This window comes from Neopelma chrysocephalum, unplaced genomic scaffold (genome assembly GCF_003984885.1).
Source record: "Neopelma chrysocephalum unplaced genomic scaffold, ASM398488v2 Primary Assembly neopelma1_24, whole genome shotgun sequence".
NCBI lineage: Eukaryota > Metazoa > Chordata > Aves > Passeriformes > Pipridae > Neopelma > Neopelma chrysocephalum.
In genome coordinates, this window is record NW_020897693.1 from 33,317,241 (window position 1) to 33,335,825 (window position 18,585).

At 45.4% G+C, this 18,585-nt stretch overlaps 3 protein-coding genes across 6 annotated transcripts in view; 1 reads left to right on the forward strand and 2 right to left on the reverse strand.

Annotated features, from left to right (window-relative positions):
- Positions 1-325: 325 nt before the first annotated feature.
- LOC113974892 (translation initiation factor IF-2-like) lies at positions 326-2,529 on the reverse strand. Its single transcript, XM_027698442.1, has 3 exons — positions 2,181-2,529; positions 1,673-2,113; positions 326-1,106 (listed from the first exon to the last, which is right to left on the reverse strand). The coding sequence occupies exons 1-3, from the start codon at positions 2,527-2,529 to the stop codon at positions 916-918; spliced, it is 981 nt and encodes a 326-aa protein (XP_027554243.1). The 3' UTR covers positions 326-915.
- A 2,910-nt stretch (positions 2,530-5,439) lies between these two features.
- Positions 5,440-17,109, reverse strand: ALDH6A1 (aldehyde dehydrogenase 6 family member A1). Its single transcript, XM_027671373.1, has 12 exons — positions 17,025-17,109; positions 16,714-16,779; positions 14,538-14,612; positions 13,002-13,163; positions 12,360-12,438; positions 11,499-11,801; positions 10,683-10,804; positions 10,246-10,435; positions 9,366-9,547; positions 7,690-7,869; positions 7,401-7,499; positions 5,440-6,965 (listed from the first exon to the last, which is right to left on the reverse strand). The coding sequence occupies exons 1-12, from the start codon at positions 17,079-17,081 to the stop codon at positions 6,861-6,863; spliced, it is 1,620 nt and encodes a 539-aa protein (XP_027527174.1). The 5' UTR covers positions 17,082-17,109; the 3' UTR covers positions 5,440-6,860.
- A 301-nt stretch (positions 17,110-17,410) lies between these two features.
- The window catches only part of LIN52 (lin-52 DREAM MuvB core complex component), a 57,214-nt gene continuing 56,039 nt past the window's right edge, over positions 17,411-18,585 (forward strand). For all 4 annotated transcript variants that reach the window (XM_027671408.1, XM_027671418.1, XM_027671438.1 and 1 more), the window contains exons 1-4: positions 17,411-17,451; positions 17,525-17,599; positions 17,766-17,803; positions 18,286-18,352. In XM_027671408.1, coding sequence (XP_027527209.1) covers positions 17,433-17,451; positions 17,525-17,599; positions 17,766-17,803; positions 18,286-18,352 — 199 coding nt within the window. In that variant the 5' untranslated portion in view covers positions 17,411-17,432. The remainder of the gene's footprint in view (positions 17,452-17,524; positions 17,600-17,765; positions 17,804-18,285; positions 18,353-18,585) is intronic.

Below are 18,585 nucleotides of genomic sequence, written 5' to 3' on the forward strand. Positions count from 1 at the left end.
ACACCCTTAGCCGACACAATCTGATAAGAGGAAGGAGGCGGCCAGACTTGTCAAGAAAGAAGACGCCAGGAGAGACTGATAAGGAAGACAAGAAACAGGGAAGAGATTCCCTGGTAACCAAGACAGAACATGCGCAGAATGAACTAGTAACTAGAAATCTGGGAGGGGATTTGGGGCTATAAAAAGAAAAACTGAAACTTATTGAATTTCGCGGAATATATGGGGAAGCAAAACCCCATCCGCCCAGCGCTGTTTGCCCATCTGCCTTAAATAAACTTTTGTAAAACTTTAAAAGAGTTTTGCTCTTGTTACTGATAACAATAATAATAATAAGAAAAAGAATAATTAACCTTAAGACAGCAAAACACAACCTTACTTAGAGTTCACTATACACAGAAACACTGGTAATTTTCAAAACAAGGAAGTCTCATTCACATCTTGGATATTTATGACAAAATAACATGCAAAGCACAAACCACAGCAACAGAAACATCTCCCTGGGAAAAGGAATCTGATCTGAGGTGAGGGAAAAGCAGTGTATCTGAGATACATGAGAACTTCCCTTCTGTTTCTTAACATATTATTGGGAAATATTTGGATATAAACAAAATATTAAAAAATAATTAAAATATTAATGCTACATAAATAGGCAAATATTTTAGGCAACAAACTGGACAAATTACATAATTAAACTCCTATTGTTCTTCCTTGCTGAAGCACACCAGAAATCATTCAGAATGGAAAGTCATCTGTGCTAAATCTATTTTCCAGATGAGCAACTCTTACGGTAACAAGATCTATTTCCCAGCTGAGAGCTTTTACACTTAAAACTAATGAATAAACAAATACTTTTTAATATTTCATTTTTTCCAGAAACAAATAGTTATTGCATTTTCCTAGACTTACTTTTATCTATTAAAAAAAAAGTTTCTTGCATTGTTCTGACAAAAATTTAAACTTCCTAAAAGTACACTGTTTATAAGTCACAATGGAAATAATAACTAAATTAATTGGCAGAATTTCCCAGTATTTCCATAAAGACGATGGCACAGTATTCTTTGCACACATTTGTTTTAGGTACAATTCTGGATCTAGAGCTTCAAACTCTAGGGGGAAAAAAAAAAGAACTAACTCACAAACATGCGTTATCAGCAGTTTTAGTCTTTCCCCCCCTGTACGGAGGCCCCAAATACACATTACTTATTAATTCTTATTTCTGGCCAAGTGGGTTTTCAATTTTCCTATTTAATTAGACCAAGGCAGCTTTTCCAGGTGACCGCTGCGTTATCTTGCAGCGTTATCTTCCCTTCGGAACCGCGGACCCACACAGCTGCTGGGGCTGTAACGGCACCTTTTACTGCAACAACTGGCACCCCTGGAAAACAGACCCTGGGTGCAAGGAGGTTTGGGCGCTGAGGGCTTTTGCTTCCCTGCCAGCCTGGGAGCGCCCCGGCGGTAACTCCAGCAGGTCGCTGCCAGCTGCGCGCCGGGAAGCGCTCCCCAGGAACGCCCTGGGGACGGGCACGGCAGGGCCCCGCTCGACCCCGCCGCTGTTGGGGCCATTGGTTCTGCCTCTGCTGTGCATCCCAGCGCCATGGCGTTCTGCCCTGCTTCATCTCCGACCGCTACGACCTAAACCCTTGCCCTGAGTGCGCCTAAAAACCTTCCCTACCTTCCTTTCCTCTCCCCGGACAAAAGTCTCCGCGGCTCTCCCTGCACCCCGCCGGCGGCGGGGAGCGCGCACCGGGACCCGGCGGCTCTTCCTGGAGCGGCACCGGTGACGCTCGGCAGGACACTCGCAGAAACGCTTCTTTCCTCCTCACCGGCCGCCCCACGCTGTCACTCGCCCGGGACGGGGCGTCCTCCCGCCCGCTCCTGGGAGTAACGGAGATGCCGCCGGCTCGGCTCTCGCGTGTCTCCCGCCGCCCGACCGACCTCGGGGGCAGCGGAGCGCCCTCCCGGGGCGGGCACGGCTCGCCGGAGCTCCCCCAGCCCGGGAGCGGCAGGACGGCGGCCACTCCGCACGCTCCCGATCCCGCCGCCGTTGGCCCCAGCGCGCGGTGTCCATGGCAGCGCGCGGACGCCGCCGCACCCCTCCCCCCGCCCCCGCCGGCTGCGCGCGCTCACCGGCCGCTCGCGGCGCCGCATCATCGTCCCGCCGGCCCCGCGCGACTCGTCACAGCGCGCCCGCGTCACGCGCCGCCCGTCGCGGGAGTTGCGCGTGGCGGGAGCGCGCCGGTCCCCACGGGAACGGACGCCACTCCCCACCGGACTCCGGATCCAGCTCCCTGGCGCGCGGCCATCGGCGGCGCGGCTCCTGGCGGCGAGTCCCGGTACTTCCGCCGCCGGCAGATGAGGGCGGGACGGCGCGAGCTCCCCGCGGGCAGCGCCCGTCCCGCCGGGGCCGTGAGGCAGCAGCGCCTCCCGGCGGTGCGACAGGCTGCCGGGACGAGCCGCTGTCCTCGTGCCTTCCCTGCCTGCCCGCCGACTCCCTGCCGCTGGAACACGGCGTCCCGGTTTGTCCCCCATCGGTACAAGGGAGAGCGAATTGAGGGCAGGGGCTTCAGCACGTGATGTACTCGAAGAGGCTGAAGCGCTTGTTCAGCTCGAAAAAAAGAGAAAGCTGACGGGTAATCCGCTGGGTTTGGCTACTTGGAGGAAGTTTTAGAGAAAACGGAGCCAGATTCTACTCAGAAAGCAATGAAAAAGAAGCCTAGACCAGACATCTGCAGTGTAAAGTGGAAAAGCTAGAAATGGCCATACGGCACAGGACCAGAGAATCTGTGAGAGAGACTCGAAAAACAGCACCAGCCAAGCACGGTGGAGATCAAAAAACTGCAGCAACTACTAGAAATTAGATTGAGTGAAGAAACTAGCCTAGAATATCTTAAATGAGGGGACTGAGTGGAAAGGTTCGTCATAGATGCTCTGTAACGTGAATCAGGAGATCATTAAAAGGCAAAATCTATGCAGCTGATGATGCATTCAGTATAGAATCACTTAGAGAGAATGGACCAGGATGAAGCTTCATATATGTCTGATTTTCAGATAGCAACTCAGATACAACTATGTTGCTAATTATAACACTCCAGGGCAACCAATGTCAACTTACTCTGGAGGAATAAGTAGGGCAGGGTTCTGGCATGCCACCTGGTCAGATGTGAGGCAATCAAGCACACAAGCCAAAATGTAATATTCAGACATCAAATTACCAGACAAAGTTCATAAGCAGGAGTTCTGAAGGCATTTATATGAAAAGATGTGAGACACCTCCTTTGGAGAAGCAGGCTGTCACTTCCTGAAATGGAAGTGAATTGGAGCCCTTTTTTTGGCACAGACGGGAAGAAAAGCCCTCAGAAATAGAAAGAACCGGGCCCAATTCTCAAAAGTGGTTAAACTATTTTAACAAAAATTTTGGACTTAAGAGTATTAAATAGCTTTGAAAATCCTGACTGCAGTGCCTTCTAGACAAGAAACAATTTTTAATAGGTTTCAAAGGGTTGACTATAAAATTGTATTTTAATAGTTAATGAAATTTATTATGAGATACTTTATATCTAGCTTATACTTTTGCATAATGTAGAAGATACATTTTTTAGCTTATTTTTATAGCAAATGTTGAAGTAAAAAAGGAGAATAAACAGATGGGTGGAAAGCAGTAACAGCAGTGAAATGAGGCAGGTACATCATGATCAGTCAGTATCTGCAGCTTATTCTAAGAAGGCAGTTGATTAATTAAAGAAGGAACATACAAGATTTGTATTTCTAATACAATTATTTTAAACTATCGGCTTAAAAAGTGCTGTTTAAAATGCAGATAATTAAAAAACATGGTTGCGCACAAATGAAAATATCATCCAGGTATTTAGAAGATATCTGGAGAAAGTGCAGGGATAGTCCTGCAATTCTTCAGGGAGCAGGTAACCTTGATAATAGACTGCTTTTGTTACAGGAGAATATGGATTTTAGAATTTCTAAAGGACAGATATAATGGCTTTTAATAGGACAACAGAAAAGTCATAGGAAGAAAATTAAGGTGTTTTGAAAGTTAATGACTGTAGACAATATTAGAAGGTGTTAATTAGTATTCCTTTCCCAGGTTCATGGATGAATGACAGTGTCTTAATGTGATTTACCTAGACTATTTTATCTTTGCAACATAGAAAATACTTCTCCCAACCCAATATTCATTACACATCAGGCCACATTATCAGATTCATCATTTTCTGCAGTGATCCTTCCACATATTCAGATGTTAACACCATAGACCAAATAAGGAACAACAGTCAGCAAAAAGCAACTCGTATGCACTTTTCACTTCGGAAGTTAGCTTCCAAGGAAGGCTGTGAATTCTAGATCCCCTGTCTGCTTGTCATAGGTTCGAAAAGAGATGTTGGACTTTTCTTCCCCCCCCCCCCCCATTTCTTCTGTGATGGGGGGAGTCGGGGAGGGGGTGGGGGCAGAGCGGAGGCGCAGGTGCCGGGCAGCGCAGGAGCGGGGAGAGGGGGAGCTCTCGCGGGAAAGCCCGGTGGCCGCAGGGGCAGCCGGGGAGTCCCTTGTTCGGGGGCTTTAGGCGTTTGGTCCGAGACCGGACAGAGCAGGAGTCCGGTTTTTGACCGCCTCGTTCTCTTTTCCTGAGAGGAAGTTTTCTTTCCCCACGGGACACCTCGCGGAGAACGACCGAGAGAGAAAGACCGACCCATCTCAGAGCGAGGTATTCTGCTGTTCAAGACTGCCCGTGGGAAAAAGGACTCCTTCATTTCTGACTCCGAGCGCAGCTGGCTGCGAGCAGCTACAGTCCTGCATTTCTCTCCCCCTCCCCGGGTTGCCACGGGTTTCTCTCCCCCCCACTTGGGGAACTGGGACTTTGTTTTGTTCCTTCTGAAAGTTTTTGATTGCACTATTTGTTGTTTATTCAGATTTTGTTAATAAAAAGCTGTTTCTTTTCCACACTTCCATCTGAAGTATCTTAATTTTTAAGTTGTAATCTTGTTAAACTAAGACACTGCTGCACTGCTGCTTTGACTATGTGTTTGAAAATCCATCTGAAATATACTTATTTTCCTCCTTCTTACAGATCTTATTCTTTCTCAAGCCAGGAGCTTGCAAGACCCTGTACAAAGCACTAGGATTTGGACTAGTGGTTAGAACTCTGTATATAAAAGAGTTGCTATAACTTCATGAAGATGTATTTTCAGTTTGTAATACAGCCATTAACATGAAGCTTAAGAATTTCTACGATCAAATTATGTGTATGTGGAAACAAACAAAGCATTCCTTGAAATGCTGTGTGAGGAAATTGGTAAAGAGGTCCTTGAAATACTGTAAAAGGAAGATGTATACCTGGGTTACAGCAGTTGCAGATCATCCTCTGCAAATAGGGGAATAAAACCAACAGCACACCTCTATAAGGTCTTACCAAGGAACAATCATATTCTGTAGAAATATATTAGCATATTTTTAATTTGTAATCAAATTGCAAGGTGAGAGTTTCCCTCTAGTGTATAGCACAGGAAAAAAACAAGATACAAACATTAGAGAATGTACAGCAATTGCACTAATACAGAACCGCCAATTACAAGGCATCTTTATCAGAAGGAAGGATACAAATTGTTCACGTTCAGATTGTTTAGTTAGAACAAGTAACAGTTGCAATCATTAGAATAATACTTTTTTCCATGGGTGCTTGAATGAGTTCCTTGCAGATCCCTCATGGCTGCATCATCTTTCAGGAACCAGGAATAAAAATATAGGTTCTCCAGCTCCAAATGCACAGATTCTTAAAAACAGGGTGTATATACCAAACCTTACTCTTCTCTGGTAAGGAGAACCTGCAGTCCCAAGAGAACATGACTGTGTTTGAGCAAATGTGACAAGGAGTCAATCAATAAACAAAAGAAATACAGCTACAGTGAGGAAAGGAAACCATCAGAACAGGCCTGGCTGCTTTGCAATTAAAAGTGGTTTTTCCTACTGACCTGTTTACTTACTTTCCATTCCACCCTGACCCACATGATGCTGTGACACAAAGATACATATACATGGTTATGTTTCTGCTTCCACAGTTTCATGATGTTACAGGATGTGTAGGCTTATATCTGTTAGCACAGTAAAAAGGCACCAAACAACTTTCAGTTATAATAGAATTGCCAGCAAGCTGGAGCACACAGGCCACAGACACGACAGGAACAGAAGTTTTCGAGCTGTCAGAGGCACGGTGAAGGTCACTGTACCATACAGAAATTTCTTTCATCTTCCGACATGCAATCAAATATGCTTTCCTGAAAAATCCTTACAAAGCTGTTTCCCAAGTGTTTTGTAAACTGCTCAACAGATAACTGATGACTTGCTGTCTTCATATATGTAAAGTCATTTCTATGAGACACTCAAAGTGTCCCAGTTAAGTCACTCAAAATGAGTACTCATCTTTGAGTAAGGTGAACTCAGAATCTTAACATGTAAGATAAAGAGGTAAGTAAAACTGCTACAAGATGTAGCCAGGAGTGAGTCACTAAGGCTAAAGATATTGAAGTGAAAACCAGAATAATGTTCAAGTTCACAGTGTCTGGAAAGAAACACAAACTAAGACCAATCTCGCTGGCTGCTCTTTCAGTTAGATAAGGTTGTTTAGTCTGTGATAGGTTGCAGGAAAAAAAATTAGTTCAGCTAGCCAAAAAACCACTGACAGCAACAGAAAACCCAGACCATAAGTTACATGAACCTGCCTAATCTGCACAGAAAGAGAGATCCTTGAGAAAAGAGCTTTCTACTGATTCCCAAGTAAATGATGACAGTCAGGACAAAGCTGGAAATTGCAGCATAGGAGAAGGGCACCAGGAACAGCATCTGCAAAGGCTGATTTAGTTTCCCATAGTTGGCATAACGACAGCAGGCTTGGCAATGGTGGCATCTTCCTCTTTCCATTGAGAAATGATAGTTTTCAGCTGTGTATAGAACTGCACTCCCTGGAAGAAAGGAGAGACCCACAGATCAGATGTTTGGCCTTACGAATTCTTCAGGTCCACACTAGTAGTGTATCAGTTTTTGCTTTATCTACACAGGGCTGAGTTTTCCTCTGTGAGAACAATTCTTGTCAGCCTGTTCTTTTTACCAGTTCCCCAAAGATTCTGGTGCTGTGAGAAAGCTTGCTAGTTCTTGCTCTCTTCTCCAATCTCCTAAAAGACAACTTGCATTTTTATAGTACAGGGAAAAGAAAAAGAACAATCTATTACTGTAACATGCATTACGGTGGCTGTGATCACTGCTGGTTTTCAGTTTCCTGGTTGAAACGTTTCCAAAGTCTCCTCACTAATGAGGTCTGATGACCATCTCCCCATTTCCATTTATAATATGATTTATCACAATTCAACCCACTAGAGTTCTCTCAATCAGTAACTTACCTGTTTGCCGTAGAAATTGGTGTCCCCTCTGAAAGAAGCACGAGAGCCGGTGAAAGAGAACATGGGCAGAGGTACTGGGATTGGAACATTGACACCTACCTAAACCAAAGGAAAGCTGCCATATTAGTCACAAGAAGTAGCAGATTGCAGAGCACTCTCCAAAAGCTCCTGCATTTTGTTTCCTTAAATCTGAGGGTGGCTGAGAGGGCAGCGATTAGTCACTACAGCTGAATGGTTACTCACTGTAAAATAGTGAGTGCTAAAAGCAACAATTCTAGCTGGAACATACCTGCCCCACATCTACTAAGTGAGAATACTTCCGAGCTGTGGCTCCATTCGTGGTGAAGATAGCAGTTCCATTTCCATAGGGGTTACTGTTCACCATCTCAATGGCATCATCCAAAGTGTCTGCTTCCAGAACCACTAACACAGGCCCAAAGATTTCCTCCTTGTAACAAGTCATGTCTGGCTGCCAAGACAAACAGCAGAAAAAACAGCTTGTATAAAGGATATAATAAAAATATCCTGGTAAATAGGATATAAGAAACACACATGCTGTTAACGCTAAGGATATTCCTAGGATTACTGATCATACTGCATTGCCGCAAGCCATGCTTCAGTCCTCCTTGTCTTTTTACCCTTTTCCATGCCCTGTCCTCTATCTAGTCCACTAAAGAAGGCACCACTTTTCATCTCCAGAGTCCTTTCTGCTTTTACTGCCTGCCTAACCTAGGAGGAGACCTTATAGGTCTCCTCTGACCAAGGCTGATTAAAACTGGGATTAATTCAGAATAGTTTACTTCAACTCTTGTTGACAAAGTGACTAGAACCTGCCGTCCTTCCTCACTCAGTATCCAGTATTTATGTCTGACAGTTAACAACATCTGACCAAAAAACCCCACACAATGCTATCTGGAGAGTACTTTGATTACTAATAGCTAATACGGCAGACTACAAAACATTCATTTGATAACCTACAAGTTTTACCCAGTTTATCATATTATTGAACAGTATAGAAACAGTATAAGAAAACTTTCACAAAATATCTGTGAAGCTTTTACTTTTGAATACCTAAAAATATTTATGACACATGGCAGGAAAGTGAAGTACTTCAAGATATTCAATGAAAATGAGGCAAGAAAATTCTGAGTCAGGTCAGAAGCCTGAATTATACAATAGCATAAAATCAATAAAATCCTAAGAATACAAAGTACAATAGCAGAATGATCAATATTGGTTTTCCATAATGGAATCACTCATCAAAAGGCCCACAAGGAACTGAATACTTGAATATTAAGGAAGTCATAACAGCTAATTGCATAAACTTAAAAGAATGAATGTAGGTATGGAAACTAACGTGGATGTGTACCAATATCCTACTGATATTTTCCCATGGTATTGTCCATCTGTTGCACACCACGTATTATATTGAGAGGCCAACTCAAAGAAGTTTTGAATGTATTCAACAACAAAGAGATTTCCTACCTCATCCTATATCATTCTCATGAATATTTCTGCAAATATTTGTTTCTGCAAATATTTGTTTCTGCAAGTCCTTAAATTGCAAACTGCGAGAATGTGTAATGGAGGATGGAAAATTGCGAGTTTGGCTGTTCATCATATTCTTCCTTAGGCATTTGCTGCTGGCCATTACTACAAATAGTACACTATGCTTGATGGACATTTAGTTTAACACAGTACCAGCTGCCCATATCTTCTTTTAATTGGCTGCAGTCTGTTCAGTTAAGATCATTAACCTCATTCAGAGTATGTTGCACTACTGTGAATTCTTTTATCACCTCCAGCAGCATTACAGTGAGTACTTCACTGGCACTGTGTCAGGGAAGGCTGAACCATTTATAGGTTTTCCACCTGGTAATTATTGATTACTGACTGGTTTGGGTAACCCATTTCTCAGCTGACCCTGCAATATACACTATCAAGCACTGGTTTTGGTCGTCTTACCTTGACTTTGGCAAGGATTGTTGGCCCAACAAAATTGCCATTTTCATAACCCTTCACTCTGACATTACGTCCATCCAGGAGAAGGCTGGCACCTTCTTTTACTCCTTTCTCAATTATACGGCAAACCCGTTCCTTAGCTTGGGGACTGATTAGAGGCCCTAGGTCTGCTCCAGGCTGGTCTCCTGTGAAGAGGCAGAGACACCAAGTTTTAACTCTGACAGCTTTCTCTTCATAGACATCAGGGAGATAACTACATTGGCAGGAAAAATCTGAAAATCCTGATGTTTGTGAACCACTGAATAAAGATTTGAGATATTGATGAACAGGAGTAATAGCCTGCAGCTCTCATAATCAACAAATAAGAGAAGTCATAAACGCAATTTTAGATCATCAGGAAGTCAAAATTCAACAATAGATTCTTCTCAGAAAGGAAACTTTTGCCCTTCTGCAGGACTTTATTGAATATAAACAAAAGATAATTCTCCTAAAATGAATAGCAGTCTATCTTTTCCAAAGTACTTGTTTCCATTTTTTTATCGTATGCTTACTACAAATCGGAAGGATCTTGAAATGAGGTTGCTGTAAAAATGGTATGTTTGAGTTAAATGCAGGATATAACCTCAAATCTCCAGGTTAAAACAAGACTGATCCTGTAAACATGGCATGACAGTCCCACCGGCAAGCTGAATACATATTCTTAACTCCAAGTCTAGCTCTGCATTTCCCAATCCAGACAATCTGCTAGCTGCTACCCCTAAACATCAAACCTACAGTGCCAATAGCTCCAAGGGTCACACCACGGTATGGCAGATAAGCTGACTTAAGAAGCTACAGTTGTACAGAAATGAAGTACCTCGTAAGAATTTATCACAGTCTGTACCTGCATTTACACGTAGATTTTTGGCTCTGTCCACAAGCTCTGGCAACCATTTCTGAGCTTCTCCCACTAGAATTGCTGTAGACAGGGCCATGCAGCGTTGGCCAGCTGCTCCAAAAGCAGCTCCAACCAGCTGGTTCAAGGTGTTCTCTTTATTGGCATCAGGCATCACCACACCATGGTTCTTGGCTCCCTGAAACACAATACGCAGAGTCTCCCATTATTAACCACCCCAGCCTGCTTCTTCTCTAGCCCTCTGGCAATGGCTTCATATAGTAGCCATGACTCTGCTATCAACAGGCTGGCAAGAAGGGCAGCCTCATCACTTAACCATCAGCAGCGAAGTCAGCTTCTGCTGCTGAGTAGTGTGGTCTGTCTTAACGTTCACAGAAAACAGAGGCAGTCTATGTGCTGAAGTGTGCTCCGTTCAGAAGCATTACCATGTTGGCCTGGACTCTCTTGCCATTCCGGGATCCTCTCTCATAGATGTACTCGCCAGCCTGATTAGATCCCACAAAGCTGATTGCTCTGATATCCGGATGGTCACAAATGAAATTCACAGCTTCAAATAGGAAATAATACATTATAACTGTGGTGCACAAATGCTTCCCTCTGTTCCCATCCCAAGAGTGCTAAATCTATATATCTTTCTTCTTACCAAAATTCCTGCATTTTTGTTTCCTACATCTGAGTTCCCCCGAAGCCTGTCTATGCATCTCTCCACTATCTTAGCACATGTACTCCTGTCCCTGTCTTCATATTCCTGGCTCTCTGACATCTCTTCATGCTTTGAGCATCTCCCAACATGTCTGAGCAACGCCAAAATGAACTTACTGCTGTCTATTTGTATCATTGTGCCCTGAAACTACTGGTGTGTTGTAAAAAAATAACATGTTAGGAGCCAGAATGCTGGCATCCACTGTATATTTAGTGAGGCATTTAATTCTTGCTTAGGCTGCCTTGGAAAACCAAGATGATTTATCTACTTATTTCAGTTGGAGCTTAGGTTGCTAAATAGAAGTTGAGCACTTAAATGCCTTGGGAACTCTGACACCCAATCCCAAAATTTTGTCCACCTGGAAGATCTGGTTCAAGGTGGCAGAGAATCTCCCACTCACCTCCATTAATAGAACTGAAGCATCTGTCCAAACCCATCCAACAGCAGCAGTCTCAGATTCTCCAACTGGTACCTCCCACTGAGCATACACCACAACACTTATACACTCCAGCCATCTCCCAGGAAGGGCCATTATTACCTTCATGTTGTCCATGGATAATATTCAGGGTCCCATCGGGGGCACCAGCATCCTGAAAGAGCTTGGCAAGGAACATGAGTGCTCCTGGTACACGCTCAGATGGTTTCATCAAGAAGGTGTTCCCACAAACCATAGCCATGGGGAACATCCAAAGAGGAATCATGGCTGGGAAATTGAACGGTGCGATTCCAGCACACACGCCCAGAGGCAGACGGTAGGTGTAAGTGTCCATGTCTTTAGTGATGGAGGGCATGGTCTCTCCAAGTATGAGGGATGTCACACTGCAAGCATGTTCAACCACCTCTGCAGCAGAAAGGGCAATATGCCACTGGATGATCTGTTAACAGTTAGTCCCCAAACCCCTTTTTCACCACTGCCTTGACCCACCTCTTTCTCCCACCCTCTTCTCCCACAATTTATCCCTCACTGTGCTCCAGAAAATCCCTTCGATCTGCCAGGCTCTGTGAGCAAATTATGAATGGATTCTCTCTGGAGTGCATTATATGCCATTGTGATAGGAGCACAGACACAACAGCCCCGGTACGAGATGCACAGGTACAGTATTATTGTACCACCTGAGACTCAAACTTAGATATCTGGGCACAAGCAAGAAGCTTTTATCCCTTTTTAGTAATTTGTGGTGACTCCTAGAAAAAGTAAGGATCTAACAACTTGGAAGTGACTTGATACTCTAAGGAAACTTTTCAGCTTAGAGTTACAATTGCCCCTTTTCTTTCAATAGGAGGGCTATAATGGGAGCAATATGTACAGATTCCCAGAGGAACCAGTTACTCAGGTGATTTCATCCCTTCCTATGGGTTCTCAAAGCCCCTTTTTTAACAGGAGGAGCCAGCTGCTTACGAAGCCCTCGGAACACATCTCCCTCAGCATCAGCCAGGGTCTTCCCTTGCTCAAAGGTGATGAGTTTGGAAATTTCTTTCTGAAAATGGAACACACAAAGTTTATGAAGGTTAGAAAAGTGCCCACCCATGAAATAGAGTGCAGGGATAAGACAGCTGAATAGACAGTTGAACCTCACAATGAGCAGACTGAGCAGAACACAGAGAAACCTATAGTGACTGATTTGCTCCTTGTAGACAAGAAGCCAATGACCCACACAGGTGACATTTAAAAAAAGAATCAACCATAGGTTGGCTTGTACTCTAATGCTTTCAGGTATCACACCACAGACACACCAAAAAAGCAATCAGGGAAACCCAAAGACACACTAACATACTTGTCTTCATCAACTGGCACATTCTCCATTTTTGGTCTCTTGGTAAAGGGACAAATGCAGAATAATATTCAGTAAAAAGCATTGCCTCTCTGTCCCCATTTGATGGGGAGTGTTTTACTGCACCTCTTGACAGTGTCTCAGTTGGCTCCTCAATCATGGCAATGCCTCATCAAGAACTCTCTAAATCCCAAGTCTCTCAATTTAATTCCTAAAGTCAGCTGCAATGCAATCAGCCACAGCCATCACACACAGCCATGGTGTCTCACCAGATTGTCTTTGATCAGTTGTTGATAACGCAGAAAGATTTGCTGACGGCTCAAAACAGATGTTTCTGACCAGTTCCAAAAAGCCTTTTTGCAAGAAGCCACAGCTGCTTCCATCTCACTTGCTGTGGCTTTTGGTACACGGCCCACCACTTCATTTGTGGCCTGAGAGAAAAACCAAATTGCATCAAAATTCAACTTTTCCCATCTGTCCCTGCCGAGCATTCACCAGTCATTTCCCAGCACACATCTACTATCCTTCTTCTAGAAGGAGCCGTACTTCTGACGGGAGAGCACAAAAGAGACTCCTTCCTTGGTGCATACAAAAGGCCTGGGCTACAACTGGAGTAGTTCTGAAAACCTGCATCTCAAATTAGGCACCCAGAAAACTGCAAATGCAGTGTTCATTTCCAAGTTGGAGTTGAAGTGACTTGTCTACCTTGAAGCTTCTAGGGAGTATAAGGCAAAAGTTTCTGTAAACTGTGGTCTTAACCCTCTGCATCACCTTGGCTCATCTGCTGTGTCTCTTGCACATTAAATGAGGCACTGTTCCTTTGGGAAAAGCAGTACATAACTGTGTAATTGGCATTGATGTTAGTTTACCTACACCCCTTAGCCAAAGTAATATTTTTACAAGCAACCTTAGTTCTACAGTATTCTAACTTTAAAAGCTTGACATTAGTAGTTTAACCTCCATCTAATGTTCTCTTAAAAACTAAATCTGCTTTGACATGACAAAAACTTCAGGTATATCACTAAGAAAGAAACTACTCAAAACAAGAGAAAGAAAATTAAATAAGAACACTGGTTGCCACACAGAGACCAAATAAGATACAGGAACATCGCTTGCTGCTCTGATCACTTCCATAAAGCAAATCAAAATAGAGCTTTACTGAGAAAAAATTTAGAAACTGCTGTCCAAATGCTTACTAGAGGGGTCAGAAAGGTCAGAATTCTGAGTGCAACCTCATTTCCATCTGTCTTTGGTGTAGTACTTAGACAAGTACAAGTGCTACTAGTCCAAGATTATTTTGCACTGCATAGCATCCAACTTCTAAATTCTCTGTGATTATTGTGGCTCAGAGGCAGAAACTCTCTGAAAGGAGAGGAGCTTCAGTTATCAGGATTTTTTACCTTGGTCTGAGAGTGATATCAGTCTCTATCAGGACTTCACATTCAGTTGACATCAAATTACACCCAGCTGATTTCACATACAGGGTGAAAGACACCCTTCAGAAATCTGACATATTGATCACAAAGCCCTTCTACGAGAAATAAAAATAGGTAAGCAGAGTTTAAGCTTCCTTTCTGGAGATCAGGGGGTTACTACACAGGGGAGGTAAAGGAGGTAGTAACTTTTCTGAGACTGACATTTCATGTGAAAAGGAAACTGAGAAGCAATAATCCATCTTTAACTCCAAGCCTAAATCTTTCTCAAGAAATGTATGTACTTTCCCCTTTTGCTACGTCCTTGAAGAGAGGCACAGATCTTTGTTGCACAGTGCTCACTATTATAGAGGCTGAGACCATTTCACTTACCGGGTTGTGGATATCAATCCATTCAGTAGTTTTGGACTCAATAAACTTCCCATCAATGAAGAGTTTGGTTGTTGGCTGTGGAGGATAAAACACTGGACAGTGAGTTATTTTTGTCTCAAGGTGCCTAAGTACCAGTGTGCTGTATTGCATGCAAGCCTTCATCATTTACTGGTCTGCAAACCACTAGAGTCCAGATCCAGTCTTTACAGCAAGACCCAGCTAACTGCTCTCTGACCCATTTTCTCTCACTTTACACCAAAATAGCCAAAATTCTTTCTAAAAGCATTTATAGAAAAAATACATTGCTATGCTTAAGTTTGGAATTATTTCAATCTACTTAATTTGAAGCTGAAAAACTGCAAGTCATAAATGTTCAGAAGAAACAGTTAATAATTCACCTTGTGAGAATTTCATGAACCCAGTGCACACTGTACTACGTGCTTCCTTCCCATCAAGCCACTAAGTAGGTTCATCTTTCCAGTTCATAGCTACAAGCATAAAATTGGACTTTTCCCGCTCCCCACTTGGTTCTGCAACTAAGAGTAAGAAACCTGCATCTGTGGAGTTCACAGTGACTGTCCTGGCAGACAGCACAGAAAACAGAATCTTCCAACTCAGATGCGAAGCAGGCAAAAGGAAAGTTCAGGTAAACATAGAGCAGAAGGGAAGGCAGGCATAGAAGCTGTAATTAGCACTAGATAGGCAACAAAACTGTATCATGCAGGAAAACAGATTAGGACTGTATAAATTAATAAACTAGAAACCAGGAGTTGATATTGGGAGATAAGGAGAGAACTAGGAGGAAGCCAGAACCCGTTAATCATGACATAAACTGTGGCTTGGGGAGAACAGATAAGAGGAAGGGGAAATGGGTCTACTATATGAAGAACAGAAATGGGACAGATCAACAGAACTGGGATATAAATGCAAATATATCAGGAAACTGAAGAAATTAGGATGTGGAATTATGAGAGGGAGATAAGGACTGGGATGCTATCCAACATGTAATGAAGGGGAAGAGATCAGAGGAAAGAGATCAGAGGAAGAATCATGAATATTAATGGTGTTGGTTGGACAATTAATGACAGCGAAAAGTGGATGAAAACGAAAAAAAAAGTGAACAGCAACGAGAGGGCACAAACTAAGAAAGCTTGGAACAAGAAAGCTAGGATGAGAAGAGTAAAATAAGTTTGTTAATGGATAAGCAAGACCTAGTGATTTGGGAGGCAACACTAGGAGAGAATTAAAAATAAAAAGTTGCAGATGATTATGTAGCTGGAATCACAATTGGGGAAGAGAGGCAGAAAGCTGTGCCTATGAAAACACAAAACCCTCTAGAACCTGGAAAGAAGCACAGGAAATCTGATTCTCTTGACTGAGTTTCCCGACTGTCAAGAGAAGGTGCTGGTCTGAAGAATGACAAACTCCTACGGCTATCAATCACTGCAGTAGCCCAAGTGCCAAGTATCTGCAATAGAGCTACAAGCTCCTGTACTACAGGACCCACATGAGCTTCAGTGCAATGGAATTTATGTTTTTTTCAAATAACTTAATACACATTAAATGAAAAGATTGCACATACAACGAAAAAATATTTTAATCAGGACAAGAAATGCTGAATTAATATTGATTGCACTTCTTCCATAAGATCACCACCTTTTCTTTATGTAGAGAATGCCCCTGCTGTGGGAATACGGGCGGCAGTAAAGCAGACTATTTGTGGAATCACGGTTTAGCTATTCAGAGTTTGGAGCGTGTGCAGCCATGGACAGCAGAACTAAGAAGGCACTACAACAACTAAAGGTGTTCGATACTGCCCGAAGGAAACCAGATCCTCTCTCTGCCGCAAACAGATGCCATGAGGCCAATCCACAGCCACCAGGAGTAACGGGAGGTAACTTGCTAAGCTGCCGCACCGCGACCCGCGGCGGGAGCTGCCCGGCGAGCACCGCTCAGCTTTTCCGTCCCTCCCGTCGAGCGCGGGGGCAGTTCCGACGTTCCAGAAATACCCAACCGGACCCACCGGGCGGGGATGGCTGGGGAGCTGCGCCGAGCCGAGCTGAGCCGAGCTGAGCCGAGCCGGCACGAACGGCCTTAGCAAGGCAGACCCGAGCGCGCGGGGCTCTCCCGCGCCTCCCTTCCCCCGCCGGCCTCGATCCGCGGGACGGGCACTCACCACCGAGGAGGAGGAGAAGGAGGCGGAGACTGCGCTGGTCCAGGGGGCACCGGCTCTCCGTGGCAGCTGGACAGAAGGGGAAGCACAGACCATCTCAGGGCTCCCGTGCGTCCGGCAGCACCCACCCCCCTACCGCCCTGCCCCCCATCGGCTGCTCCCCGCCCGAGATCCCGGGGCCAGACTTATTTTACATCAATAACGTGAGTTTCAGCACATTTCTTCCAGCAAATCAAAGCGGTCCCGGAGCCGCGACCCCCCTGCGCCCCACGAGCCGCGGGAGCCACTGCGGGTCCCGGGGGCGGCCGCCTCACCCTGAGGGCCACTCCGCGCCGCCCGCCCCAGCCTGCCCGCGCCGCCGCCGCCGCCATCCTGGCCCAGGGTCGCTGCTCCGCGCCCCCCGACGGCGCCCCCCGCCCCGCCCCGCCCCGCCCCGCCGCGCCCGAGGCCCCGCCCCCGTGCGGCTCGCAGCCAATCGCCGACAGCAGGGCCTCCGGGCACGCCCCCCGAGCCCCCCGCCCCCCGTGCCGGGCCGCGGATTGGCGGAGGCGGCCGAGACGCCCCTGAGCGGGCCGGGCCGGGCCGGCAGCGCCGCCCCGCGGCGGCGGTGAGAGCGGCACGTGGGGCCGGGGGCGGGGCTGTTTCTCCTCCCCAGCGCGGGACCGGCCGGGAGGGTGGTGGTGTCACGTGAGCGGCGGCGGGAGTCACGCGGGGCGGGCGCGATGGCGGCTCCCACGGACGGTGAGGCGGGAGGGCTCCGGCGCTATCCCCGCGCCGCTCCCCGCCCGGCACTCACCTCCTCTTTGTCTTGCAGGCGCCGACCTGGAGGCCTCGCTGCTGAGCTTCGAGAAACTGGACCGCGCCTCCCCGGACCTGTGGCCTGAGCAACGTAAGTCTGGCGGGCCTGAGTCTGCCGGCTCGGGGCGGGGTGGGCACAGCTCGGCCCGGCCCGGGGCTTCCTGGGGCAGCTGCTTGGACCGGGCCGGGGCCAGGCGGGGTTGCGGTGTTCCCCGCAGGGGCGCTCACCCTCCACCGTCCTCCGCTTTCTCTTCCAGTGCCCGGGGTTGCCGAGTTCGCCGCCTCCTTCAAAAGCGTGAGTGAGCGCTGCTCTGCCTTTCGCGTTACCCCCTTCCGTGTGGTGATAGATCTGCGGGTTCTCTTTGCGGGCTTTACGTCCTCGTTCTGTTAACCGTATCTCAGTTATAACTCCAGTAAATGCTAGAATAAGCCTCTTATTTTTAATGTATCTTTTGCATACGTATATCTTTTTTTATACCTTGTGCAGCTTACTGTGAATGAGAATAGCACTTTGGAAGAAGGAAAAGGTTAAGCTTTAGAAAATCCTATTTTTCTTACTGACTTTGGCTTGTGGATGCCAGTATGCCATTTTTAACTCCAAAATGTCCAGGAAAAGCTAGAAAACAAGATGAAGCATAAAAATATCTCTACAGAGCATATGGAATTCTCATATTTTTGCTGACGGTGTTACTAGTTTTCAATACAAGATCAGACTTCTTTGTATAATTCTAAAAATGTGTCTATCTGAATATGAACTTTTGTTGTTTCTTAAAACAGCCCATTACAAGTTCTCCTCCCAAGTGGATGGCTGAATTAGAAAATGATGATATTGATATGTTGAAGGGTGAGTATGGACATTGTGAGCAGGAAGCGAGGTTGCCAAAGCAGATGGAAATTCAGTACTTACTTAGGAGGCTTAAAATGCTTGTTCTTTAAGTGTTCTGGAGATGGCCCCATGGCCTCAGATCTACAGCAATCACATTTGCAGAATTTCCAGTTTAGAAGTCTCTATCTTGTTAATGATACATATTTTTCATTAAACCAGTTATTTCCAAGAGAATATTCAGATGTCAGTGG